The 23,003-nt window shown below is 33.8% G+C and overlaps 1 protein-coding gene across 1 annotated transcript; it reads left to right on the forward strand.

Annotated features, from left to right (window-relative positions):
* Positions 1–75: 75 nt before the first annotated feature.
* Positions 76–22,457, forward strand: LOC105321077 (CLK4-associating serine/arginine rich protein). Its single transcript, XM_034469173.2, has 20 exons — positions 76–227; positions 1,789–1,904; positions 2,426–2,523; positions 2,647–2,745; positions 2,869–2,951; positions 3,104–3,188; positions 3,874–3,995; positions 4,521–4,617; positions 4,947–5,025; positions 5,355–5,428; positions 5,575–5,616; positions 5,748–5,909; positions 6,192–6,449; positions 6,925–6,993; positions 7,488–7,610; positions 11,665–11,707; positions 13,711–13,774; positions 13,906–13,964; positions 21,235–21,659; positions 21,766–22,457. Exons 2-20 carry the CDS (start codon positions 1,806–1,808, stop codon positions 21,812–21,814), a joined length of 2,130 nt encoding a protein of 709 aa, XP_034325064.2. The 5' UTR covers positions 76–227; positions 1,789–1,805; the 3' UTR covers positions 21,815–22,457.
* Positions 22,458–23,003: the final 546 nt, after the last annotated feature.

The raw sequence follows: 23,003 nt of genomic DNA on the forward strand, positions 1-23,003 counted from the left end.
AAATATCTTAACCAATTTCTGTCACTTTGTAAGTATCAACTGACCCAAAGCATACAATATCACGAATATCTGAAATTACACCAATCTTAATTGACACAACTTCCGGTTTTGAGGCGGTCAAATTATTCTTTATGGTCACGATGTCGATTGGTAACTAGTTGGTCATAAGTGATGTAGAGTGATTGTTTATAATTTCAACGCAGAAAGACAAGCAAGAAAAGGAACAGGTAATATTACAAGCTTGAATACAACACTCAACTGATTTTGTTCGTGAAGTGAGGAGTTGTAGAACTTTCCAAAGCTCGTGAAAGAAAATAAATGGTCAGAAATTAATCCTGACTTTTACCCCACTCTATTTGTAACCAGTAACATTGGTTTCAATGCTAAATATCAAAGGTTCTATGGGCTTCTCAGACAGCAGTTATTGGTGCAAATAGTTGATCAGCTGATGGACTGATGCTTCACCTGTTTACGACAGAACTGTAGCGGCCAGGGAGACTCGGGTTGACGGACTATAGAGCTACAATTCCATCCATACAAATAAATATATATTTTTAACTTGTACAAAAAGTTGCGCATGGTTTTGGACTTATTAACCTAATTTAGGAGTATTTTCTGTGTGAATTTTAATACCAATAAAATTCCTAACGCATGTTCCTTCAGATGTCATTTACTTTACTTTCGTCTGAATATCTTTTGAACACTCTCACCAGTCTCATGAAGTGAAATGGTGTGGTTTGTTTAAACTGCCACTTTTGATCTGATGTGAATCAGAGACATAACCACAGATTGGCAACTGATCGAAATCTTGCGGTCCCTATTGTAAAGTATTCCCAATTTATATCAGTATATCTTTCTATAGTCTGTCCCAAGATATTCATGCTGCACATTTGGATGATTTTTAATTAAAAAAAAAAAACATACCTGTGAAAGAATGGAAATTGAAATCGATGAAAGGGAAAATTTCCAAGATAACTTTGTTCATAGATTACCATTTTTCCATTGTAAAAATTCACAGGAAATTAAGAAAACAGATTTCCTACGGAGATTTATAAAGGGGAATGTTGACATCTCTTCTCCGTTCAAAATCACTTGGAATACCTCGCACAATTTTTCAACGTTATCATCTGGGCTTATTGATGGCTGAAGTAATGCAAAGTCCATGTAAACTTTCTATTTTTAGCCGTGTATTGAAACCTGTTGTCCGAGATTTCACCGATTTTTTTTTTTAAAGCGCTGGCCTATTTTCTATATATTAATCTTATTATTCAATTTTTTGTTTCAAAAACATCTAAATCCTATGCACATAAAAAAACAATATACTTTTGGTTTAAGATCAATATATATATCAATTCACTAATATCATGAATATGTAGTTCTCAAAGTAAGGTTTGTCCCTTAACATTTTTTAAACAACAAAACACGCTAATGGCGGAGTTGCCAATCTCTGTTATTTTTGTCTTTGTGAATTTAAAAAAAAAATTCACTTTCAGAGGTGGGTTGGTGTTTATGATAATGTTTCAGGCAAGTAAAGTAGTGAATCATTAGTGAAGTATCTCAGGAATTTTTTGCTATGAAAAGATTTACAGAATATATTCCTTAAGTACAGTTCTTAGTAAGTCCTAAACCATGCATAATTTTTTTGTTTACTACAGTCATGAATGTTTTTCTCTAAACAAGCCCCTGTGCTGACGGTGCATGTTTTCTTCGAGTGGAGGTGATGACAAAGCTTTACTCTCAAAGCAAGTATGAATTCAAAACCTAGCTTAGAATTATTGCTACTTACAGAAACAGATTGATTAAAGATGTGGCATGAAGCTAGAAAGCAAGAGAAGAAGATCAGAGGTTTGATGGTGGATTACAAGAAAAGGGCTGAGAGAAGGAGAGAATTTTATGAAAAAATTGTAAGAAATGGAAATTTACTGAAATAAGAATAGACTTAAGATTATTCATATTTACTGAAATTAAAATTTTCATGCATTCTTAGGTGTAATATTTGATTTTAAATGGTTAAAGAAAAGTCATTTTATAATTTTGCGACATATACTAGCACTTGTGGTGTCTGCAAGTACATTAACTTGTTCATGAATTTCTGCATGCAGATATGTTATTACCGGTATTTAGTCAAATTTTGATATACTGTAAGCCATTTTTTATTTACTTTACAAACTTTTCGCAAGGCTCATGAGAGCATCCTTGTCTTGAATGTTTTTTGCTGCAAGCAAGTCCTCAAATGCCTCTGGTGTATTTTTCTCCAAATAATCTTGATTGCAAAAATTAGTAGCCCCAAATCAGTTATTCCTGGTAAATCATGAAATAAATCTGTCACAAATAAAAGTTGGTTTACAATACATTGATATGCTTACTTTGAAAGTTTAAATAAAAAATTCGAACTATGGAGCAACAAATTTCTTTTCATTTTTAGAAACTTGACCCCACTCAGTTTTTAAGAGTGTATGGGCGCCCTGTGAAAGTGAACTTGGATCCTGCTGTGGCAATTGCAGCAGAAAGCCCACAGAGCATGTTAGTAAAACTATTTTGTAATCAAATGTGTACAGAATTTTCAAAGCTAAATTATAACGTTTTGTGAGATGCGACTTGGTTTACGTATAAGTAAAATGACTAAGTTAGTTGTTATGTTTACAGGATGCCATGGCAAGGAGACAAAGAAAACATGATTGACAGATTTGATGTGAGAGCTCATCTAGACATTATGCCAAAATTCAATTTGGTGACTCCACAAATGTAAGGCATTTCCTTTTGATTGGTTGAACCACTGTCCACAAATTTAAGTACGGTATCATGTATTATACTTTATATTTTTATAAAATTGACGTCCAGGAATTGGTTTGAATTTGTTTTTTATAGATTAAGTCTGAGGGAGGAGGAAGAGGAGAGGAGAGCTAATTATGAGAGATATCGGACCTTAGTGGAAAATGAATGTGCTGGTGGTAAAGAAATAATTTAATCAGTGAAAATATGTACAAGCAATGCTAATGAGTAAAACTATAATAGAGCCACAAGTACCAGTAAGTTATCCTTTTGTACATGAAACAGGGCAGTTATAGAGAGAAATGTGTACTAATTTTTCTGATATTTATAGTTTCAGAAGAGCAAGCATTGCACCAGATATACATTGATGAGATGTATGGAGCTGTAAACAAGGGTGTGGAAGAGGATAAAAAAAAGTAAGTTTAAGTGTGATGAATTCAATTTCTATATACTGGGGTTATTTTTTTGGTCCTGTCTGTTTATCTGTATGTCCTTTTTATACACTGTACCTTTACATATTTTTAGCAACTAAAACCTAATCATTAGATGTCATACATGTATATATACATTGTGAAGGGGGCTTATCATTATTTTACCATACATTAGAAATAATTATTTTATAAACCCAGAAAAGTAAACTATGTACTCCCTTTAAATTGATGTTTGTGCTAATAGTAAGGCATTTCCTTGTAAATTCTTTAGATTTTACCTTTGAGTGTCAAAACAGATAGAAATTATTTGTGGAACAAGTATGTAAAAACTAATAGGAGGAGCAATGGATGTCACACAATTTTCTGATTCAGACAAGAACAATATGATGACTAGATTTGCATTTTAAAAATCTTATTTGTATAGGTATCTTAATATTGCATTAGGTTCCCCAATCTGGAATTTGTGCAATTGAATATTTAGGAATATGGAAATCTTTTTTTTATCATAAAAATTCAAATTGATTCAAATTTTGACAAACCCTCCCCCAAACTAAGACTCAGATGATTGTAAATGGGCCTTGTGTTCAAAGTATAGAAATTTATTGGGTTTAGTCATTTCACAATATTTATTAGACATACATGTACATTATCATTACCTTTTATGATAAAGGTTGGCTGAAAAGAAGGCAGCCATTGGTTACACATATGAAGATAGCACCCCAGTGGGGGAGAAAAAGGAGGAAGAAGAAAGTGATGAGGAATCAGATTTAGATGTTGAGACAGTAGATCTAGGTAACCTACATGTTGTAGACAAGGAGAGAGAGAGAGAGAGAGAGAGAGAGAGAGAGAGAGAGAGAGAGAGAGAGAGAGAGAGAGAGAGAGTATGAACAATTAGCCATTGGAACAGAAGGAAGATCTGTAAAAAATATTATTTTTAAAAAGTTGATCTCATTCATCCAGCTAAACCCTACACTGTAAGCCTACCTTAATACTAAATATGTTATACAAGAAAACAGTAGATCTAGGTAATCTGATGCCATAAAAGTATACTGATGTACATGTACATGTATATAAGCCTTGTATATAGAAACAGTAGCCTTGTACATGAAAGTCTAGTATATAATATGGTTGATATTGACTGCTGTTTCAGTGATTTATCATGGCAATTTTTCATGTATTTCTGCAACATATAGGAATGACTAGATGTGAAATTAAAAAAATAAAACTCCATAGCGTAAGAAGGACTTTGTTTGTATTTGAGACATCGAATGTGGCAAAAACTATTCAATTTTATTTGCTTGTTTTTTCATGTTCCAGATGTAACACTAGACATTGATACACTAACAAATGAACAGAAAGTCTTGCTGAATCAGTGTGCTCAAACATATGGGATGAAGGACGAGGACTTTGTCTGGTAATTTGTTTTGATCTATAGATCTGAGACTACAAGAATGAATTTCTGGATTGTTTTTAAGATAGAAACTACCTCTGGCACCAGTAATTGAACGATGTAAATGCAATCCTAAGGGATTAATTTGATACATTAGTTATCATTCATGAATTTAAAGTCCTTTTAAAACATAAATGTATAATTTGCAGTGATCTTAATAATATTTGACCTATGCATTTGAGGCTGTATGCTTTTCAGCATCTGATTTGTGTTCTCAGAGATTAATAGGTGAGCTCAATGAAGACATTAAGGTATAAAATGATAAACTAATGCACACACTTGTACACTTGTAGTTGGTTAACTCGTGACAAAGAGGAAATGGAAGAAATACGTCTAGCAAAAATGCTTGAAGAGGAAAAGGCACAATTTGCTGTAAGTTTGTAAATATCGCTTGAAACTAACGGGGGCTGGTAGAACATTTTCTTTTAAAGTTGTAAAAGAAATATATTATGTTTCATCTAGTTTACAAAATTAAAGCTAATGTGAAAAGGGATTTCTTGATCTGTATGTGTACAGTACGTGTACTAGTAACTGTAATGTTTTGATAATCTCAAAAGACAAATCTTATTGAGTTTGTAATTTTTGAACAGGAGTAAATGAACATAGGAGCAAATTATTCTACATGTTACTTACCACACAAACATGATGATTTTTACTTAAAACATGTTAATCAAGTATGAGTTATTTCTGTCAACACATAGGGTAGAAAATCAAGACGAGAAAGGAGGGCATATAAGGAGAAGAAATTAGCAGGTAGAAAACTAAGCCCGCCCAGGTAAGATAAAGTCTTGAGAAAAAATACACTTTTAAAATGCTGATTCATGGAACTACATTTTTACCATTGTATTGAATAGTCCTCTTGAAATGACTGTATGACTTTGTTTTAGATGGTAATAATTTCATAGATGAATTATCTTACAGTTATGCTGCCAGAGATAGTCCAAAATATGAGCCTTATCAAAGGTATTTTTATTGCTCATTCATATTTACTCAAGTATATGTGTTACACTGGTGAAATTTACATCATATAATCCTTTGCATGTACACATACAGTATATATGTGTTTATATATTTTGGATCTTTCATCTTTTCAGAAGGTCTTCATCATCAAGATCCCGCTCTTGTTCCCCGGAGGAACCCAAGAAAACAAAAGTGGAGTTTATTACGAGTTTTGGTGGAGAAAGTGATGAAGAGGGCGTGGTCCAGGGTCCTGCCCTTCCTCCACAATTAAATGTTAGCGAGTCTCCCCACACATGGTCGGTGCCACTTAATTATGTTTATATGGGCATCTACAATTGTAGAGAGTACAAATAAGGCTTCTTTAGACTAACTCTTAGATAGACATTGAGACATTACAAATGTGAATTTACAAGTAATCAGATTCAATGTCTCGCGAGATATGTAGCACGTGGTAAGTTGTGATTGTGTATGCCGTGCTGAACTGTCAGTGATCATGACTGCAAGAGAAAAGATCAGATTTTAAACTATATGTTTAAAGGTGCTCACTATTTATTAATGATTTTAAACTCTGTTTAAAGGAAAAAGAAAAAAGAAGCAAAAAAACGGAAAAGGAGATTTTCATCAAGATCACGATCGAAAACACCAGAGAAATCTTCTACATCCAGATCACCAGAAAAATCAAAGTCTTCTAGCGGAAAGTTTCCAAGTGAACCAGTTAAAAAAGAGAGCAATAGCCGTAGATCTGGGGATGGGCGACTATCATCTGGATCATCTCAGAAATCTATAAGCAATACAAGTCGCTCCAGATCAAGATCATATTCATCATCTAGATCAAGGTAATAAGAGTCTGCTAGATTGTATATAATCTGTGAAATTATAGTCAAATTATTCTCTTGCTGTGTTTAAATTTGATTGAGAACTTTTAAAGCATTGCTCAAAACTGCTAAATGGTAGAGTGAATAATGCTTATGATGGCTCATGACTGAATTTTCTTGAAAAATTTTGACAACATATACAAAATAACACCCTTAGAGTTGACCATTAGATGTATGGGTCAGAAGTATCTTTAGCTCCAATTGTTACAGTATACAGGAAAATATTTGCCGTTTTATTTTTGCCCCTTTTACCTTTGTTGTCAAATTCTTAAGTTTCAAATATCTTTCTTTAAAAACACAACTCTGACTGGGCGAAACAGTGTGCAAGTGAAGAAGGGCAAAAAAAAAAACATGGGGTGAAAATAACTGTATAAAGTAATCTAATGAAAACAGCTAACTTTGTTTAATAATTACTAGGGTTTTACTTCTGCTTTAGGTCAAGGTCAAGATCATCAAGAAGTAGGTCAAGGTCTAGTCGATCAAGGTCTAGATCAAGATCATTCAGGTAAGTCTTTTTATTTTTTTTAAAATCCATTTATGTGAATTCTGTTATTTACCGTATATTTACCTATGCTCAAATGAGCTTTTCTAATCATACTTTCTCTGGCGACCATTCTTTTCAACTTCCTTCATAGAACCTCTTTACATAATTCAACCAAACTTAGTACAAAGCAATCCCAGGAGAAGGGAATTCTAAAATGACGATAAAAAGAGCTAATCCCTTAAAATTTTCACAGAGAAGTAATAAAAAAAATATGAGAAAATAGCGTAGGCATCTCAGAAAATCTCACTAACTACTACCGCACCAGCAACTTTGCTAGCAAAGGGTTTCTGAGAGGAGCAAAGTGAATTGTAAATCTTCAGCTAGCGATAATGTTGCACTAGATATTATAATATTAAATTTATTTTGCCCTGTCCCCATTTAATTATAAAACTTGAAAATGACAGTTACAGCAATGGAAATCTTATTTTAATTGGTATGATTTCTCATTTGTTTAGTTCAAGGTCTCCAAGTCCACAAAAAACTGTTGTGAAAAGGTATCGCAGAAAAAGTTTGTCATCTTCAGCAGAATCTAGTAGTGACTCTGAATCGGACAAGAAGAGGAAGTCCGATGGTCAAAAGTAAGTGCCACTGGTAGTGTTTTGATTTTCTGGTGGTGAAAAGCTTTTAATTCTAGGTTAAACTAGATAAAAATGCAATGATGCTTTGCAAAGAACTGTTGTATAGAGAGTGTCCATGTAGATTTTAACTCATTAAAACTTCAGTTGTAGCTTAAGAACTAGGAGTTAAGTAAGTTGTTAAATAGACTCATTTTGAAGAGATTTGGTTACCTTGGTGATCTCGATAGTTCCATTCTAGGACTTTTTCAGTCAACAGTTGCATAAATTTCACTTTAAATGACTTTGAGATAAAGAACTGTACAAATAACAGATTGCAAAAATTTTGAAGAATGAATTTTTTTTTGCAATTTTTAGCAAAGTAATTTTATATAAGAATCTTATTATATGGCACCAGCTGATGTTTCTCTGACCTATGATTTAAGACTAAAGATTGGTTCATGAATAGTAGGACTTTTATCTTAGGCTTCTATATCTGCAGATCGGGTAGTAATTTGGAGGAAAACATGCATATTGCAAATTTGATGTACATATTACAACGGCCCTGCTCTGCGAACACCCTACAATAATAAGTCTGTGTCCGGCTCTTCATATAGCTGTCGATCTAAAATAACTATTACTTGTCTGAAGCATATTTTCTATCCCCCTAGCCTTATCTGGCTAAAACTTCACCCACAGATTACCCTTGGGCGAAGGGTACATAGTAACCTTGAACTATGTTTTTGGTGTCAGAGGATAAGCTCAAAGCAGACTTCTTGTAAAGATCCTTGCCCATATATTGTTTCCTGTTGGCCAAATCTGTTTCCCACTTTACCAACAGAAAGTCTTTATATAAAGGATGTGCAGTGACTTTGAAACAAGTTTCTAGGTCATATGTCAAGGTCAGGACCTTATCAGAACTATTTAAAAACAAATTTATCCTGACCATATATTAGTTACCCTTGATCCTATTTTTTTCTCACGTTTCTCCTAAATAGTGCTTGTATGTTAATGGCATGTATCGACCTTGAACCAAATTTTTAGGACAATGGCTAACCAGATATTTTTGTCCCCGGCCGCAACGCGGAGTGGGGACATAGAAATGCCGGGCGTCCGTCCGTCCGTGGGTCCGTGCGTCCGTCCGTCACACTTTTTTGTAAGCGCTCTCATGCCTACAAATTTTGACGGATTTTCATTATATTTATACCAAATGTTTATACCACTATAACCTTGGTCAAGTTCGAAAATCAGCATTGGTCGATCCTTTTTGTTGGAGTTATGGGACTTTGACCGCAGTAATGACTCCGTTTTATCCAAAAATTGACCTTGTAAGCGCTCTCATGCCTACAAATCTGGACGGATTTTCATTAAATTTATACCAAATGTTTATACCACTATAACCTTGGTCAAGTTCGAAAATCAGCGTTAGTCGATACTTTTTGTTGGCGTTATGGGACTTTGACCACAATCATGACTTTGTTTTATTGAAAAATTGACCTTGTAAGCGCTCTCATGCCTACAAATTTGGACAGATTTTCATTAATATTATACCAAATGTTTATACCACTATTACCTTGGTCAAGTTCGAAAATCAGCGTTAGTCGATACTTTTTGTTGGCGTTATGGGACTTTGACCACAATAATGACTCCGTTTTATCGAAAAATTGACCTTGATAGCGCTCTTATGCCTACAAATTTAGATGGATTTTCATTTAATTTATACCAAATGTTTATACCACTAATACCTTGGTCAAGTTCCTAAATCAGCCTTGGTCGATAGACTCGATACTAGTATACTGCTTGACCGGCGGGGGACCCAGGAATTCTATTCTTGTTGAATCCAGTTCTGGGTATTAATTTTTCTCCTTTGACCTCATCTTGCTTAGACTTTACAATTAGTTTTCCAGTAGTTAATGGATGTACATTGACCTTGAATCAATGAAAGGTCAAGGTCCTAGCAGACCTTTGTGTAAAATACTTGTCTATAGTCTGTCCCAAGTTATTGCTTCCATCATTTTTTTTATGATTTCTACTGAAAATACACATATATTAAAAAAATAAAAAAATAAAAATACAGCTGAAATCAATAAAAGGGAAAATATCCAAGATATCTTCACAGACACAGTATCATTTTTCACTCACAAAAGTTCACAAAATAAAAACAAATTTCTTAAAAGCATTGTAGTCTTTCTATTGGTGTGTTCCCGTTTTGCACACATTTGATAATTGGGTATAGGACAATAGGTGTGAATTGTGTTGTGATAGCAATTATAGTCTGCTTTCGGTCAAAGATTATACCTGGATTTTTACCTGTGATTTATCAGTGCCTTAACGATAAAACAAGAAAGATACAGATATTTTGTTGTGTTTTAGGTCTAATAAATAATAACTATCACCATTTTTTCGGTTGATAAAATAAAGATAATGATATATTTAAAAAGTCTGATAAAAAAATAATGATTAGATTACATGAATTGACTTTTACATTTTTGTCCATTTACCTTAAATATAAAACCAAATGAATTAGGAAAAATGGTCCAAAGCCATTTGGAAGCTGATTCAATGGATACTTATATGATGAAGGGGAAAACTACATAAACAGTCATATGGGGTACTCCGTGTCTCTTTTTACAATTGAGTTGCAAATTATGTAAAACGCATGTTTATAATTGATTGTCTGGTATCAACAGAAAGAATATTATGAAAGAAAACAGATTTTTATCACAAAATATTTCAATGTTTGAAGTAGCGACCTTGACAGTAGTTCTTATGACATCGCCGCTTTAGTATATGGCGGGTCACTTTCTAGTTTTTCAAATCGGAGGTTAAATACATAAAAAATCTGACAAAAATAATATTTTAATATTGATGCGATATACGGGTACCTCAAACTGAAAAAGGTTGAAAATGCATGAATTGGGAATACATTTGATAGGTTTTGTGAAATAATATTTACAGTTTTTGAAGCATGCATATAAAATTGCCTATTTATCATCATACAGTTTGTCTATTTTCTTCGATTATTCAACACAACATAAATGAAAAATATTAAGCAGCGTTTTCACTAGACACATTTCTTCCATTTATGTCAGCAAAAGCAATAATTAAATATTAAGATATTCTCTTCAAACTTTTAGCATGTACATGTACTTCCTATCGGCAGTTAGTTAAACAAACGCGCTACATATTCAACACTTTTGCAATAATCTTCCTTGTTTAAAAAAAATAATGAAATTGTTCATGACCAAATTGATGTTTGAAATCAAATTTATGAATATGGATGTCAATTATTATGTAAATGTGCTTTTATGCAAGTTATATTGTAACATAAAATACATGTAAATTTCAATTGCGAGTAAATATGTTTTATTTATTTTATTGTCAATTGCCCTCGCAGGAACTGTGGTATAGACTATAGCAATTAAGCAATTATCTCACCTGGTCAAATTCCCGTTTCGCACACATTTTTTCGATACCTAATTTCCAAATGTGTGCAAAACGGGAACAAACCTTTCTATTTTGGGTTGTGTATTTAAGCCTGAAGCAGTAGGGGGGGGGGGGGGGTTCAAAACAGATAATCATGACATTTTTTATATTAGTGGATGAACATAGATTGAGCACAAAGATATTTATGATTATCGAAATATCAAGCGAAAAGTGGTGGAAAACTCAGGACAGATTATAGAACCTATGTTTTCCTTCTTGATTCTATATGCCTTACACTACACCAATATAGTGCTTGTTTGATATGCATATGTTGGTATTATTAAAGCTCTAGATTTAAATTTCTAAGTCATAGGTTATGATCATGATAAGTCCTCTAAATTCTGTGTCATTTCTTAAGTAGGGCTCTTTGAGATGGTCATCATCTCAATGATGTCTATAATTACACTGTATTAATTAATTTTCATGAATTTAATGAATTTTGGATAAAGTTTGGATAATCCTTAATTTTTTAACTAAATTTTTCTGTAGAAAGCTATTTTACCACAAAAGTTATTAACATATAAAAATATAATGGTGACTTCACTAACAGATTGATTGATAAACTAGAGACCTTTCTATTTTTCTTTTTCAGATCTGTATCTGGTGTGGGTAACACATCCTTGGCCACATCTCAAGTCAGTAAGATCAATGATGCTCTGGGTGTTTGTACTACAAATAGGGAGAAAAGAATAATGCATTTCAAAACATTCATGTTCAAAAATTGGTTTCCCCAAAGTGTTTTGCATACCTTACTTATCCTTTTGACTTATTTGCTGTTTAATCTTTTACAGTAATTTAACACATATTTTTGACTATGAAGTAGTTGTCTCATTTGTTTTGGCAAAAATGCAGATAGTCCTAAGATGCTTGTTAATATACCCACTTTTCAATTTGTTGTGTTTTATATAACAAATTGCCTGATCACACATATGGAAAAATGTAGGTTCAATTTAGAATTGAAAAGAATGTTCAGATTTCTGCAAATTTATGTGAGATTGCAAATATCTATATAAATATTTAAATTAGTACTGTAATTGTATTAAATTTTCAGTGTTTGATAAATACATGTATACTGTTCAATCAGTATTTTTCGGGGGGGGGGGGGGGGCAATGGTCGTGGTTTTCGTGGGTAACCCTTGCCCTCGAATTTACATCCCCAGGAATGTATATGCAAGCATATGTTAAATATTTATATAGGAAATAGAACTTGCTACCAACAAAATTATGTCTCCACTAACCAAGAAAATTTTGGCTATCCACGAATATTGATCCCCACGAATAAAAATGAGTCTACAGTATGCAGTGCTGTAAACTATACACAATCATCTTATTTTGTTGAAGTGGGCTGTAGAATTGAGTCTGCAATTTTATCTCTTAAAGAGCTGTTGAAAAGACAACCATATCACTTTTTGTCTGTTGTCTGTCTGTTCGTAAACTTGTCACATTTTCAACAATTTGTTCAGAAGCACTGGGCCAATTTCAACTAAACTCGGCACAGGACACCCTTGGGCAAAGTGGATTCTAAGTTGTGAAAATTAAGGATCAAACCTTCTTTCAAGGGGAAATAATTAGGAATTATTGAAAACTTTTGAGAATTTTTCAAAAATCTTCTTATCAAGTACCATTTGGTGAGGAAAGCTAAAATATATATGGAAGCATCCTCAAGTAGTGTAGATTAAAAGTTGTAAAAATCATGACCCCTGGGGGTAGGGATAGGGTTAGGCCACAATGGGTGGGTCTATATATATGCGCCAATTAGAATTTTTGTTGCGAATCGCAATTGAAATAAACACCGATTAGAAAGTGTAATCACTAAACTTAATGCAACATTAACCATAGCGTTTGCACCCCTGCTGTATTTGCAATAGAAATCTTCTTCTAAAAAATCATTTGCCTAAAAAAGCTGTAACTTTAGTAAAAGCAACCTCAGGTAATGTAGATTCGAATTGGTTAAAATCAAAATTTGAAGAGTAGGGTGAGGCCACGTTTGGGAAATATTTTAATTATTCACAAAAACTGAAATGTTATAACATATGGTTTTACTTATATGCAAGCATTTTGACTTATTGCTGATTCTTTAAAATTGTTTAGACTTTGGCACCTAAACGATTGGTGGGCCTCACAAGGGGTTCAGAGTTTGATTTAGGTTTATATCCCATATGTTTAGAATTTTTTTAAAACTGCAATGCTCAATATGTGATATGACTATAAAATCAACCTGTTAGAAAAGGGACTTGATTTTAAAATAAAAGAATGTCTAGGGGGAAAATGGATTTGTATTTATACAGGATCTACATGTATTATTATACTACATTGTCAAGATAGTTTGTACTATGACTTCATTAAGCTGATTTTATCATGCCTAATTGTTGCTCAGGTGAGCAATGTGGCCCATCAGCCTCTTGTTTATATATATATGTATTGGGAAAATTAACTTTACATGATGTTGATCAATCATATGTCGGAAACAAAAAAAATCATCATAGAACAAAGGTTTAATATATTTTGATATACATGTATATTGATTTAGCTCTTGTGCAATCTTGGTAAAACAGACAGAAACTTAATCAGAGAATAGGTTTGCATGGAGATTTTTAAATTAAATAGAAAAAATATGAAACAAATGCATCTCTTATAGGTCAACAAACTTACTCCTCAAGAGCGCCTTAAGAGAAGAATGCAGGCAGCACTAAATAGACAGTGTAAGTATATAGTGACTGGGGTTACTAAAGTTTGTCAGTTTAAACTCAGAGTTTGAAATGTGTATGCTATGATTAGCTGCATATATGTACATGTACGTGCTGAACTCTAAGTCAACAAATGTATTTTGTAGACAAGGCAGACAAGAAAGCAGACATTGAGAGACAGAATAAAATGGAACAGGAGAGACAGGTATGAACTCAGTCTTTGTTGTAATTGTGTACATGTAGTATATCTAGTACTTTTAATTGTTTGCTGTTAGGCCTAACAAAAAAAGTTGTGTGTTTCGGGTAACCCGACCTAACCTACAAAAATGGCCCGATCCTACCATTTTTAGACTGTTTTCCCCAGGCCGATTTTGCATGGAGGTACCGCCATTGAAGATCCCCCGCCATGCATCACACAGTGTCGCCAAGCTTCCCGCTATGCATGTTTATTTCAAAGCAAAATTCTTTTTCCGATTATTACACATCTTAACTGTAATTAGTAGATATAAAGTTATCGTTTATCCGCTCAAACTTCAGAAAAACACTTGCACCCGCAGTGAGCGTAGTTAATTTCGACATCGATCTCAGCAATGGGGCACATGTGGTTTACGGTTTAAGGACTTTGCTTATGATTAAGATATATATAAACTGAGTTTATTAATTGGTGATTTATGCATAAATAGGGACGTGATTACTTCTTGTTTTAATATAATGTGCTTTTTTCGACATCTCCGCCATTATCGAATGTTGTGGATTTTCCAAGATCTAAAAATAGCACAATGTTCACTCGATCGTGTTAGCTTGGATTCGATATGCTTGAACTCTTTATTTGCCGCAAGGATATTGGAAACTTGAAAAAATGTACACAATAAAGAAAAAAAAACTACAGTTATTTGCAGAAATGCACGGAAGCGATGTCACATGACTAGAAACATCGTATATTGTATGCCTATTAAAATGACTGACTGTGTACATACATGTAAAGGGGGAAGGGGACTGGTGTCAAGATATCACAGAAACTTTCATATGAACCCCCAATTTAAACAAGAAATATTAACTGCCCAGAATAAGTTGAATCAAGTTTGATGTAATTGTATGGACTTGTTCTGCCTATTTCTTGTTCAACACCCCCCTAAAAAAATCTCTTCTATAAGGAGTGGGAGTGGAGTGGGACAGAAGCTGATGTTGAACTGCCATTTGAATCTATATTTCTTGTGTTTTGTGAAAACTTGTGAGGACCAACCTCTTAAAAAACTGATTTTGAAAAAAAAATATTAGTTTTGCAAGAAAAAAACCCAGAAAAATTCTGTATTAAATATACACAGATATTAAAATATAATTATGAATTGAAATGATACTTGTTGATGTAGATTTCATGAAAATGCATCAATTATAGTACATATCATGTAGTACGTTTCATCAAATGGTTATATTATTATGCACAGTGATTTTGCCGGCTTAGGCGCTTTAATACCGCACCGCGCACTTACTCTGACAAACTTCCCCCCCATGCTTCAAAAATTTTCTGGGGAAAACACGGTTAGATGTCTGATTTTATCCGATTGTGAATTTTATCTTATTTCCAATAAAAATTACGTTTTTAAATATAAAACAAAGAAACATTCTTATGATTCATACAAAAAAATATGATAAAATAAAAAAAAATCCCTACCTACCTAATTTTTTCATCAGTGTTACCCTAAACACACAATTTATTTTTTTAGGCCTTATTGTATGCTTTCTCATTTTCCCAATGATGGGCCTCACGTTTCTTATCATTAGGTAATAATTTTATATAGAACCTCCCACGTTCCCGTAGGGGCTTGGGCATCCAACAGGGGTATCTCAGATTTATTATATAAAAACTTTAATGATAATGAATACCCAGCGAATTGGCTGATCTTCTCCCATAATTTGGAGTGAAATAAGTGACCACTATTTAATTATTCTGAGATGACCGGCATTAAAGTCTGAAATGAGTCATCTACCAATCAATATTCATTATTCTGTATATATTTTTCTATATTTGTTAATCCTCGCTGAAATCAATACCAGGAAGTCAGTGTCATTTGTGACACTTGTTTTTCAATTCTTTAACACTCTTTTTAGCTCACCTGAGCTAAAAGCTTGCGTGGAAGCATCCTCAGGTAATGTTAATTCAAAGTTATGAAAATCATGACCCCCGGGGGTAGGGTGGGGCCACTATGGGGGGTCGAAGTTTTACATAGGAATATATAGAGTAAATCTTTAAAAATCTTCTTCTCAGAAACTGATCAGCCAGGAAAGCTGAAACTTGTGTGGAAGCATCCTCAGGTAGTGTAGATTCAAAGTTTTGAAAATCATGACCCCCGGGGGTAGGGTGGGGCCACAACGGGGGGTCGAAGTTTTACTTGGAATATATAGAGTAAATCTTTAAAAATCTTCTTCTCAGAAACTAATCAGCCAGGAAAGCTGAAACTAGTGTGGAAGTATCCTCAGGAAGTGTAGATTCAAAGTTTTGAAAATAATGATCCCTGGTTGTAGGGTTGGGCCTGGGGGGGGGGGGGGTGTTAAAGTTTTACATAGGAATATGTAGAGTAAATCTTTAAAAATCTCCTTCTCAGAAACTAATCAGCCAGATGATTCTTTATAATTGTTAAGACTTTGGCTCCAGGACAATTCTTCGACCTCACAAGAAGGTTTAGAGTTTGATGTAGCTTTGTATCCCATATATAAACAATTGTTAAGGATCTTTTTGAGAACTGCAATACTCAACATATGATATGACTATAAAATCATCCTGTTAGAAAAGGGACTAATGATTATAAACATAAGAATATCCAGGGGGGAAAAATGGATTTTATTTATACAGGATCTTCATGTATTATTGTACATTGTTCTATTGTTCCCAAGGTGAGCGATGTGGCCCATGGGCCTCTTGTTTTATGCAGTGTCACTGATAGCCTCTCCTTTCAGAACTCACAACAAAACTATTAATATATTAAAATGTTGTTATGTAAATGGTTATCAGCAATGACTCAACCATGTGAGTAGGTTTTGGTGAACTTTATTTGACCTCTGTTTTTTAGCATTGATTTCAGGAATAGTTTATTAAATATCCCTCGCACTGGGGTATGTAATGAATAAACTCTAAGGATTTGCTCATTAGCAATTGATGACATTATATAGATGTACAGGATTATTTGGTACTTACAAGTATGTGTAGAACCAAACTACCGGTCGCTAACTGCTAAGTAAGAGAGGACGAGTAATAAAACCCATTGGCCTTTTAAACTGTGGCATATTATATTCATGATATGCTAATATATAAAATAAATTATTTTTTGATGTAGATTTCATGAAAATGCATCAATTATAGTACATATCATGTAGTACGTTTCATCAAATGGTTATATTATTATGCACAGTGATTTTGCCGGCTTAGGCGCTTTAATACCGCACCGCGCACTTACTCTGACAAACTTCCCCCCCATGCTTCAAAAATTTTCTGGGGAAAACACGGTTAGATGTCTGATTTTATCCGATTGTGAATTTTATCTTATTTCCAATAAAAATTACGTTTTTAAATATAAAACAAAGAAACATTCTTATGATTCATACAAAAAAATATGATAAAATAAAAAAAAATCCCTACCTACCTAATTTTTTCATCAGTGTTACCCTAAACACACAATTTATTTTTTTAGGCCTTATTGTATGCTTTCTCATTTTCCCAATGATGGGCCTCACGTTTCTTATCATTAGGTAATAATTTTATATAGAACCTCCCACGTTCCCGTAGGGGCTTGGGCATCCAACAGGGGTATCTCAGATTTATTATATAAAAACTTTAATGATAATGAATACCCAGCGAATTGGCTGATCTTCTCCCATAATTTGGAGTGAAATAAGTGACCACTATTTAATTATTCTGAGATGACCGGCATTAAAGTCTGAAATGAGTCATCTACCAATCAATATTCATTATTCTGTATATATTTTTCTATATTTGTTAATCCTCGCTGAAATCAATACCAGGAAGTCAGTGTCATTTGTGACACTTGTTTTTCAATTCTTTAACACTCTTTTTAGCTCACCTGAGCTAAAAGCTTGCGTGGAAGCATCCTCAGGTAATGTTAATTCAAAGTTATGAAAATCATGACCCCCGGGGGTAGGGTGGGGCCACTATGGGGGGTCGAAGTTTTACATAGGAATATATAGAGTAAATCTTTAAAAATCTTCTTCTCAGAAACTGATCAGCCAGGAAAGCTGAAACTTGTGTGGAAGCATCCTCAGGTAGTGTAGATTCAAAGTTTTGAAAATCATGACCCCCGGGGGTAGGGTGGGGCCACAACGGGGGGTCGAAGTTTTACTTGGAATATATAGAGTAAATCTTTAAAAATCTTCTTCTCAGAAACTAATCAGCCAGGAAAGCTGAAACTAGTGTGGAAGTATCCTCAGGAAGTGTAGATTCAAAGTTTTGAAAATAATGATCCCTGGTTGTAGGGTTGGGCCTGGGGGGGGGGGGGGGGGGGTGTTAAAGTTTTACATAGGAATATGTAGAGTAAATCTTTAAAAATCTCCTTCTCAGAAACTAATCAGCCAGATGATTCTTTATAATTGTTAAGACTTTGGCTCCAGGACAATTCTTCGACCTCACAAGAAGGTTTAGAGTTTGATGTAGCTTTGTATCCCATATATAAACAATTGTTAAGGATCTTTTTGAGAACTGCAATACTCAACATATGATATGACTATAAAATCATCCTGTTAGAAAAGGGACTAATGATTATAAACATAAGAATATCCAGGGGGGAAAAATGGATTTTATTTATACAGGATCTTCATGTATTATTGTACATTGTTCTATTGTTCCCAAGGTGAGCGATGTGGCCCATGGGCCTCTTGTTTTATGCAGTGTCACTGATAGCCTCTCCTTTCAGAACTCACAACAAAACTATTAATATATTAAAATGTTGTTATGTAAATGGTTATCAGCAATGACTCAACCATGTGAGTAGGTTTTGGTGAACTTTATTTGACCTCTGTTTTTTAGCATTGATTTCAGGAATAGTTTATTAAATATCCCTCGCACTGGGGTATGTAATGAATAAACTCTAAGGATTTGCTCATTAGCAATTGATGACATTATATAGATGTACAGGATTATTTGGTACTTACAAGTATGTGTAGAACCAAACTACCGGTCGCTAACTGCTAAGTAAGAGAGGACGAGTAATAAAACCCATTGGCCTTTTAAACTGTGGCATATTATATTCATGATATGCTAATATATAAAATAAATTATTTTTTGATGTAGATTTCATGAAAATGCATCAATTATAGTACATATCATGTAGTACGTTTCATCAAATGGTTATATTATTATGCACAGTGATTTTGCCGGCTTAGGCGCTTTAATACCGCACCGCGCACTTACTCTGACAAACTTCCCCCCCATGCTTCAAAAATTTTCTGGGGAAAACACGGTTAGATGTCTGATTTTATCCGATTGTGAATTTTATCTTATTTCCAATAAAAATTACGTTTTTAAATATAAAACAAAGAAACATTCTTATGATTCATACAAAAAAATATGATAAAATAAAAAAAAATCCCTACCTACCTAACCTAATTTTTTCATCAGTGTTACCCTAAACACACAATTTATTTTTTTAGGCCTTATTGTATGCTTTCTCATTTTCCCAATGATGGGCCTCACTTTTCTTATCATTAGGTAATAATTTTATATAGAACCTCCCACGTTCCCGTAGGGGCTTGGGCATCCAACAGGGGTATCTCAGATTTATTATATAAAAACTTTAATGATAATGAATACCCAGCGAATTGGCTGATCTTCTCCCATAATTTGGAGTGAAATAAGTGACCACTATTTAATTATTCTGAGATGACCGGCATTAAAGTCTGAAATGAGTCATCTACCAATCAATATTCATTATTCTGTATATATTTTTCTATATTTGTTAATCCTCGCTGAAATCAATACCAGGAAGTCAGTGTCATTTGTGACACTTGTTTTTCAATTCTTTAACACTCTTTTTAGCTCACCTGAGCTAAAAGCTTGCGTGGAAGCATCCTCAGGTAATGTTAATTCAAAGTTATGAAAATCATGACCCCCGGGGGTAGGGTGGGGCCACTATGGGGGGTCGAAGTTTTACATAGGAATATATAGAGTAAATCTTTAAAAATCTTCTTCTCAGAAACTGATCAGCCAGGAAAGCTGAAACTTGTGTGGAAGCATCCTCAGGTAGTGTAGATTCAAAGTTTTGAAAATCATGACCCCCGGGGGTAGGGTGGGGCCACAACGGGGGGTCGAAGTTTTACTTGGAATATATAGAGTAAATCTTTAAAAATCTTCTTCTCAGAAACTAATCAGCCAGGAAAGCTGAAACTAGTGTGGAAGTATCCTCAGGAAGTGTAGATTCAAAGTTTTGAAAATAATGATCCCTGGTTGTAGGGTTGGGCCTGGGGGGGGGGGGTGTTAAAGTTTTACATAGGAATATGTAGAGTAAATCTTTAAAAATCTCCTTCTCAGAAACTAATCAGCCAGATGATTCTTTATAATTGTTAAGACTTTGGCTCCAGGACAATTCTTCGACCTCACAAGAAGGTTTAGAGTTTGATGTAGCTTTGTATCCCATATATAAACAATTGTTAAGGATCTTTTTGAGAACTGCAATACTCAACATATGATATGACTATAAAATCATCCTGTTAGAAAAGGGACTAATGATTATAAACATAAGAATATCCAGGGGGGAAAAATGGATTTTATTTATACAGGATCTTCATGTATTATTGTACATTGTTCTATTGTTCCCAAGGTGAGCGATGTGGCCCATGGGCCTCTTGTTTTATGCAGTGTCACTGATAGCCTCTCCTTTCAGAACTCACAACAAAACTATTGATATATTAAAATGTTGTTATGTAAATGGTTATCAGCAATGACTCAACCATGTGAGTAGGTTTTGGTGAACTTTATTTGACCTCTGTTTTTTAGCATTGATTTCAGGAATAGTTTATTTAATATCCCTCGCACTGGGGTATGTAATGAATAAACTCTAAGGATTTGCTCATTAGCAATTGATGACATTATATAGATGTACAGGATTATTTGGTACTTACAAGTATGTGTAGAACCAAACTACCGGTCGCTAACTGCTAAGTAAGAGAGGACAAGTAATAAAACCCATTGGCCTTTTAAACTGTGGCATATTATATTCATGATATGCTAATATATAAAATAAATTATTTTTAATTTCGTGTGGAAATCATGAAAAAGTAATAAGGGTACCTAATTTTGATTTAATGTCTTTTTGATGAGGAGAACAAAATCTAACTAGTTCAAAGTTTTTTTGAGAGACTTAGATACTCTGAATACATTAAATTTTCCAGACTTAAAACAATCCAATATTTATAACTAGTTTCTTTCATTTCATTGTACATTAACTTTAAAAAGATACATTAAATTGAAGGACAGAGAGGAGGAATTAAGAGTTCGAACATTGGAAATGAGGAGAAGAGAGCGAGAAAAACGACACAGAGAAATGGAGGATAGACAAAGCAGCAGCGATTCAGAAGAGGAAAGAAGCAGTCCAAAAATTAGAAAACGAAGCACTAGTCCGAAGCATAGGTCTCCAAAACTTGAGAGACAAAGAAGTCCAGAAAGGCGCCGAAGTCCGCCGTCAGAGCATAGAAGGAGTTCATTGCAAGATCGCAGGAGAAGTCCCGACAGAAGAAAGAGCCCAAGTAAAGAGCGTCGCAGGAATTCCCCAGACAGAGGAAGAAATCAGAACCTAGACAGGAGGCGAAGTCCGGGGTACAGCAAACGGGAATGGGACCGTCACCGAAGTCCCCCTAGGGGGAGACGAGAGAGAAGTCCCAGAAATTATCGGCACAGGTAAGCCATGATTTTGGGTAGGATAGTGTGCCACTTAGTCTTTCATTGCAATATGGAAAAGAATGGATGAATCCCACCATTATTTTGCCTTTTATTTTTCTTTTAGATCAAGATCACGATCATCAGAAAGGAAGCCAAGAATAGTGAATTATTAACGTGGATAATGATACTATCTGGCTCAGGATAATTCCCTTATGCTTATCTTTGTACGATTGATGATACATAGGATATACGATTGTACATGCCATTGTATATATATTTGTATTTTGAAAAAAAAATCACAGTAGGTCTGACCTATACTTTGATTTTTGCTCAGATATTGCATCACTGGGTATTCAAAATGAAAATTGTTGAGGTTTATTGTTTGAAATGAAACTTTGTATTGTTACATAAATATGGTTTCTTAGAGGGGGATGCATGGTGGATGTAATTATTTTTCTACGTAAGTAGATGAAAAACCCATAGTACATGTATGTAGCAGTTGGTTAATGTTTTTTTCATTTATGAGTTAAAGCAGATTTTAAAATAACACAATTTACAGGAAATTTTTTGTACAAATGTCTGTCTAAAAGAATAGAAAAAATATATTTTACCAATCTTATGGTTGCATACATACATTGTAGGTATATTTGTTAAGGGGGGGGGCATAATTCCTCTATTTGCAGTTTGATCTGCCATGGTTTCTAAGTGTCACAAAACCAATGACTGGAATGGCATTAAATGTAATGGATCTTGTTAAATCTTGTGACTTGAAATATTGATGAATTTGATACAAAATAAATGTTTTATTTACCAAAATTTTGAATTTGCTTTAGTACATGCACACTTGGGATTTAGGGAACATGTGTTTATCTTCAACACAATTTTAACATTATATATATACATTTCCAGTGTCTTTCTCAGATATAACCTTATGAATTGATTTTGTAATGTATAGTCCTATACAAATCATCAATGTGGCAGTTTAGGTGCAAGACAGGGTTTGCATATTTGTATAAATTTAGGCAGAAATAATATAAATATTTTAATATATAATTGAACAATAGGCGTAAATGATATAAATGTAAGTCAAAATATATTTTATTTCAATAAAAATAATGAGTATAATTAAAGTAATAAGAAATCATTGTAGTCAGGGTTTGCTACATAGTGCACGAGCCGGAGGCGACAACAAGCTCAACACAACACTATAATATAGATATTATCCATGAAACAGTATTGTATCATTTGTATGATTCATAATATTTTATTTCATAATGTACAACATTTTGAGGAAATGATCTGTCATATGATATAATATTGTATCATACCACACAATATTATATCAAACAGACAATTTTGTAT

The sequence above is a fragment of the Magallana gigas genome, chromosome 6 (assembly GCF_963853765.1).
Source record: "Magallana gigas chromosome 6, xbMagGiga1.1, whole genome shotgun sequence".
NCBI lineage: Eukaryota > Metazoa > Mollusca > Bivalvia > Ostreida > Ostreidae > Magallana > Magallana gigas.

Coding starts and splice junctions, on each gene's coding strand:
- LOC105321077 (XM_034469173.2), top strand. CDS start 1,806: ATGTGGCATGAAGCTAGAAAGCAAGAGAAGAAGATCAGAGGTTTGATG. Junction 5,429..5,574: donor AGAAAACTAAGCCCGCCCAG/GTAAGATAAAGT, acceptor ATTATCTTACAG/TTATGCTGCCAGAGATAGTC. Junction 6,994..7,487: donor TCTAGATCAAGATCATTCAG/GTAAGTCTTTTT, acceptor TCATTTGTTTAG/TTCAAGGTCTCCAAGTCCAC.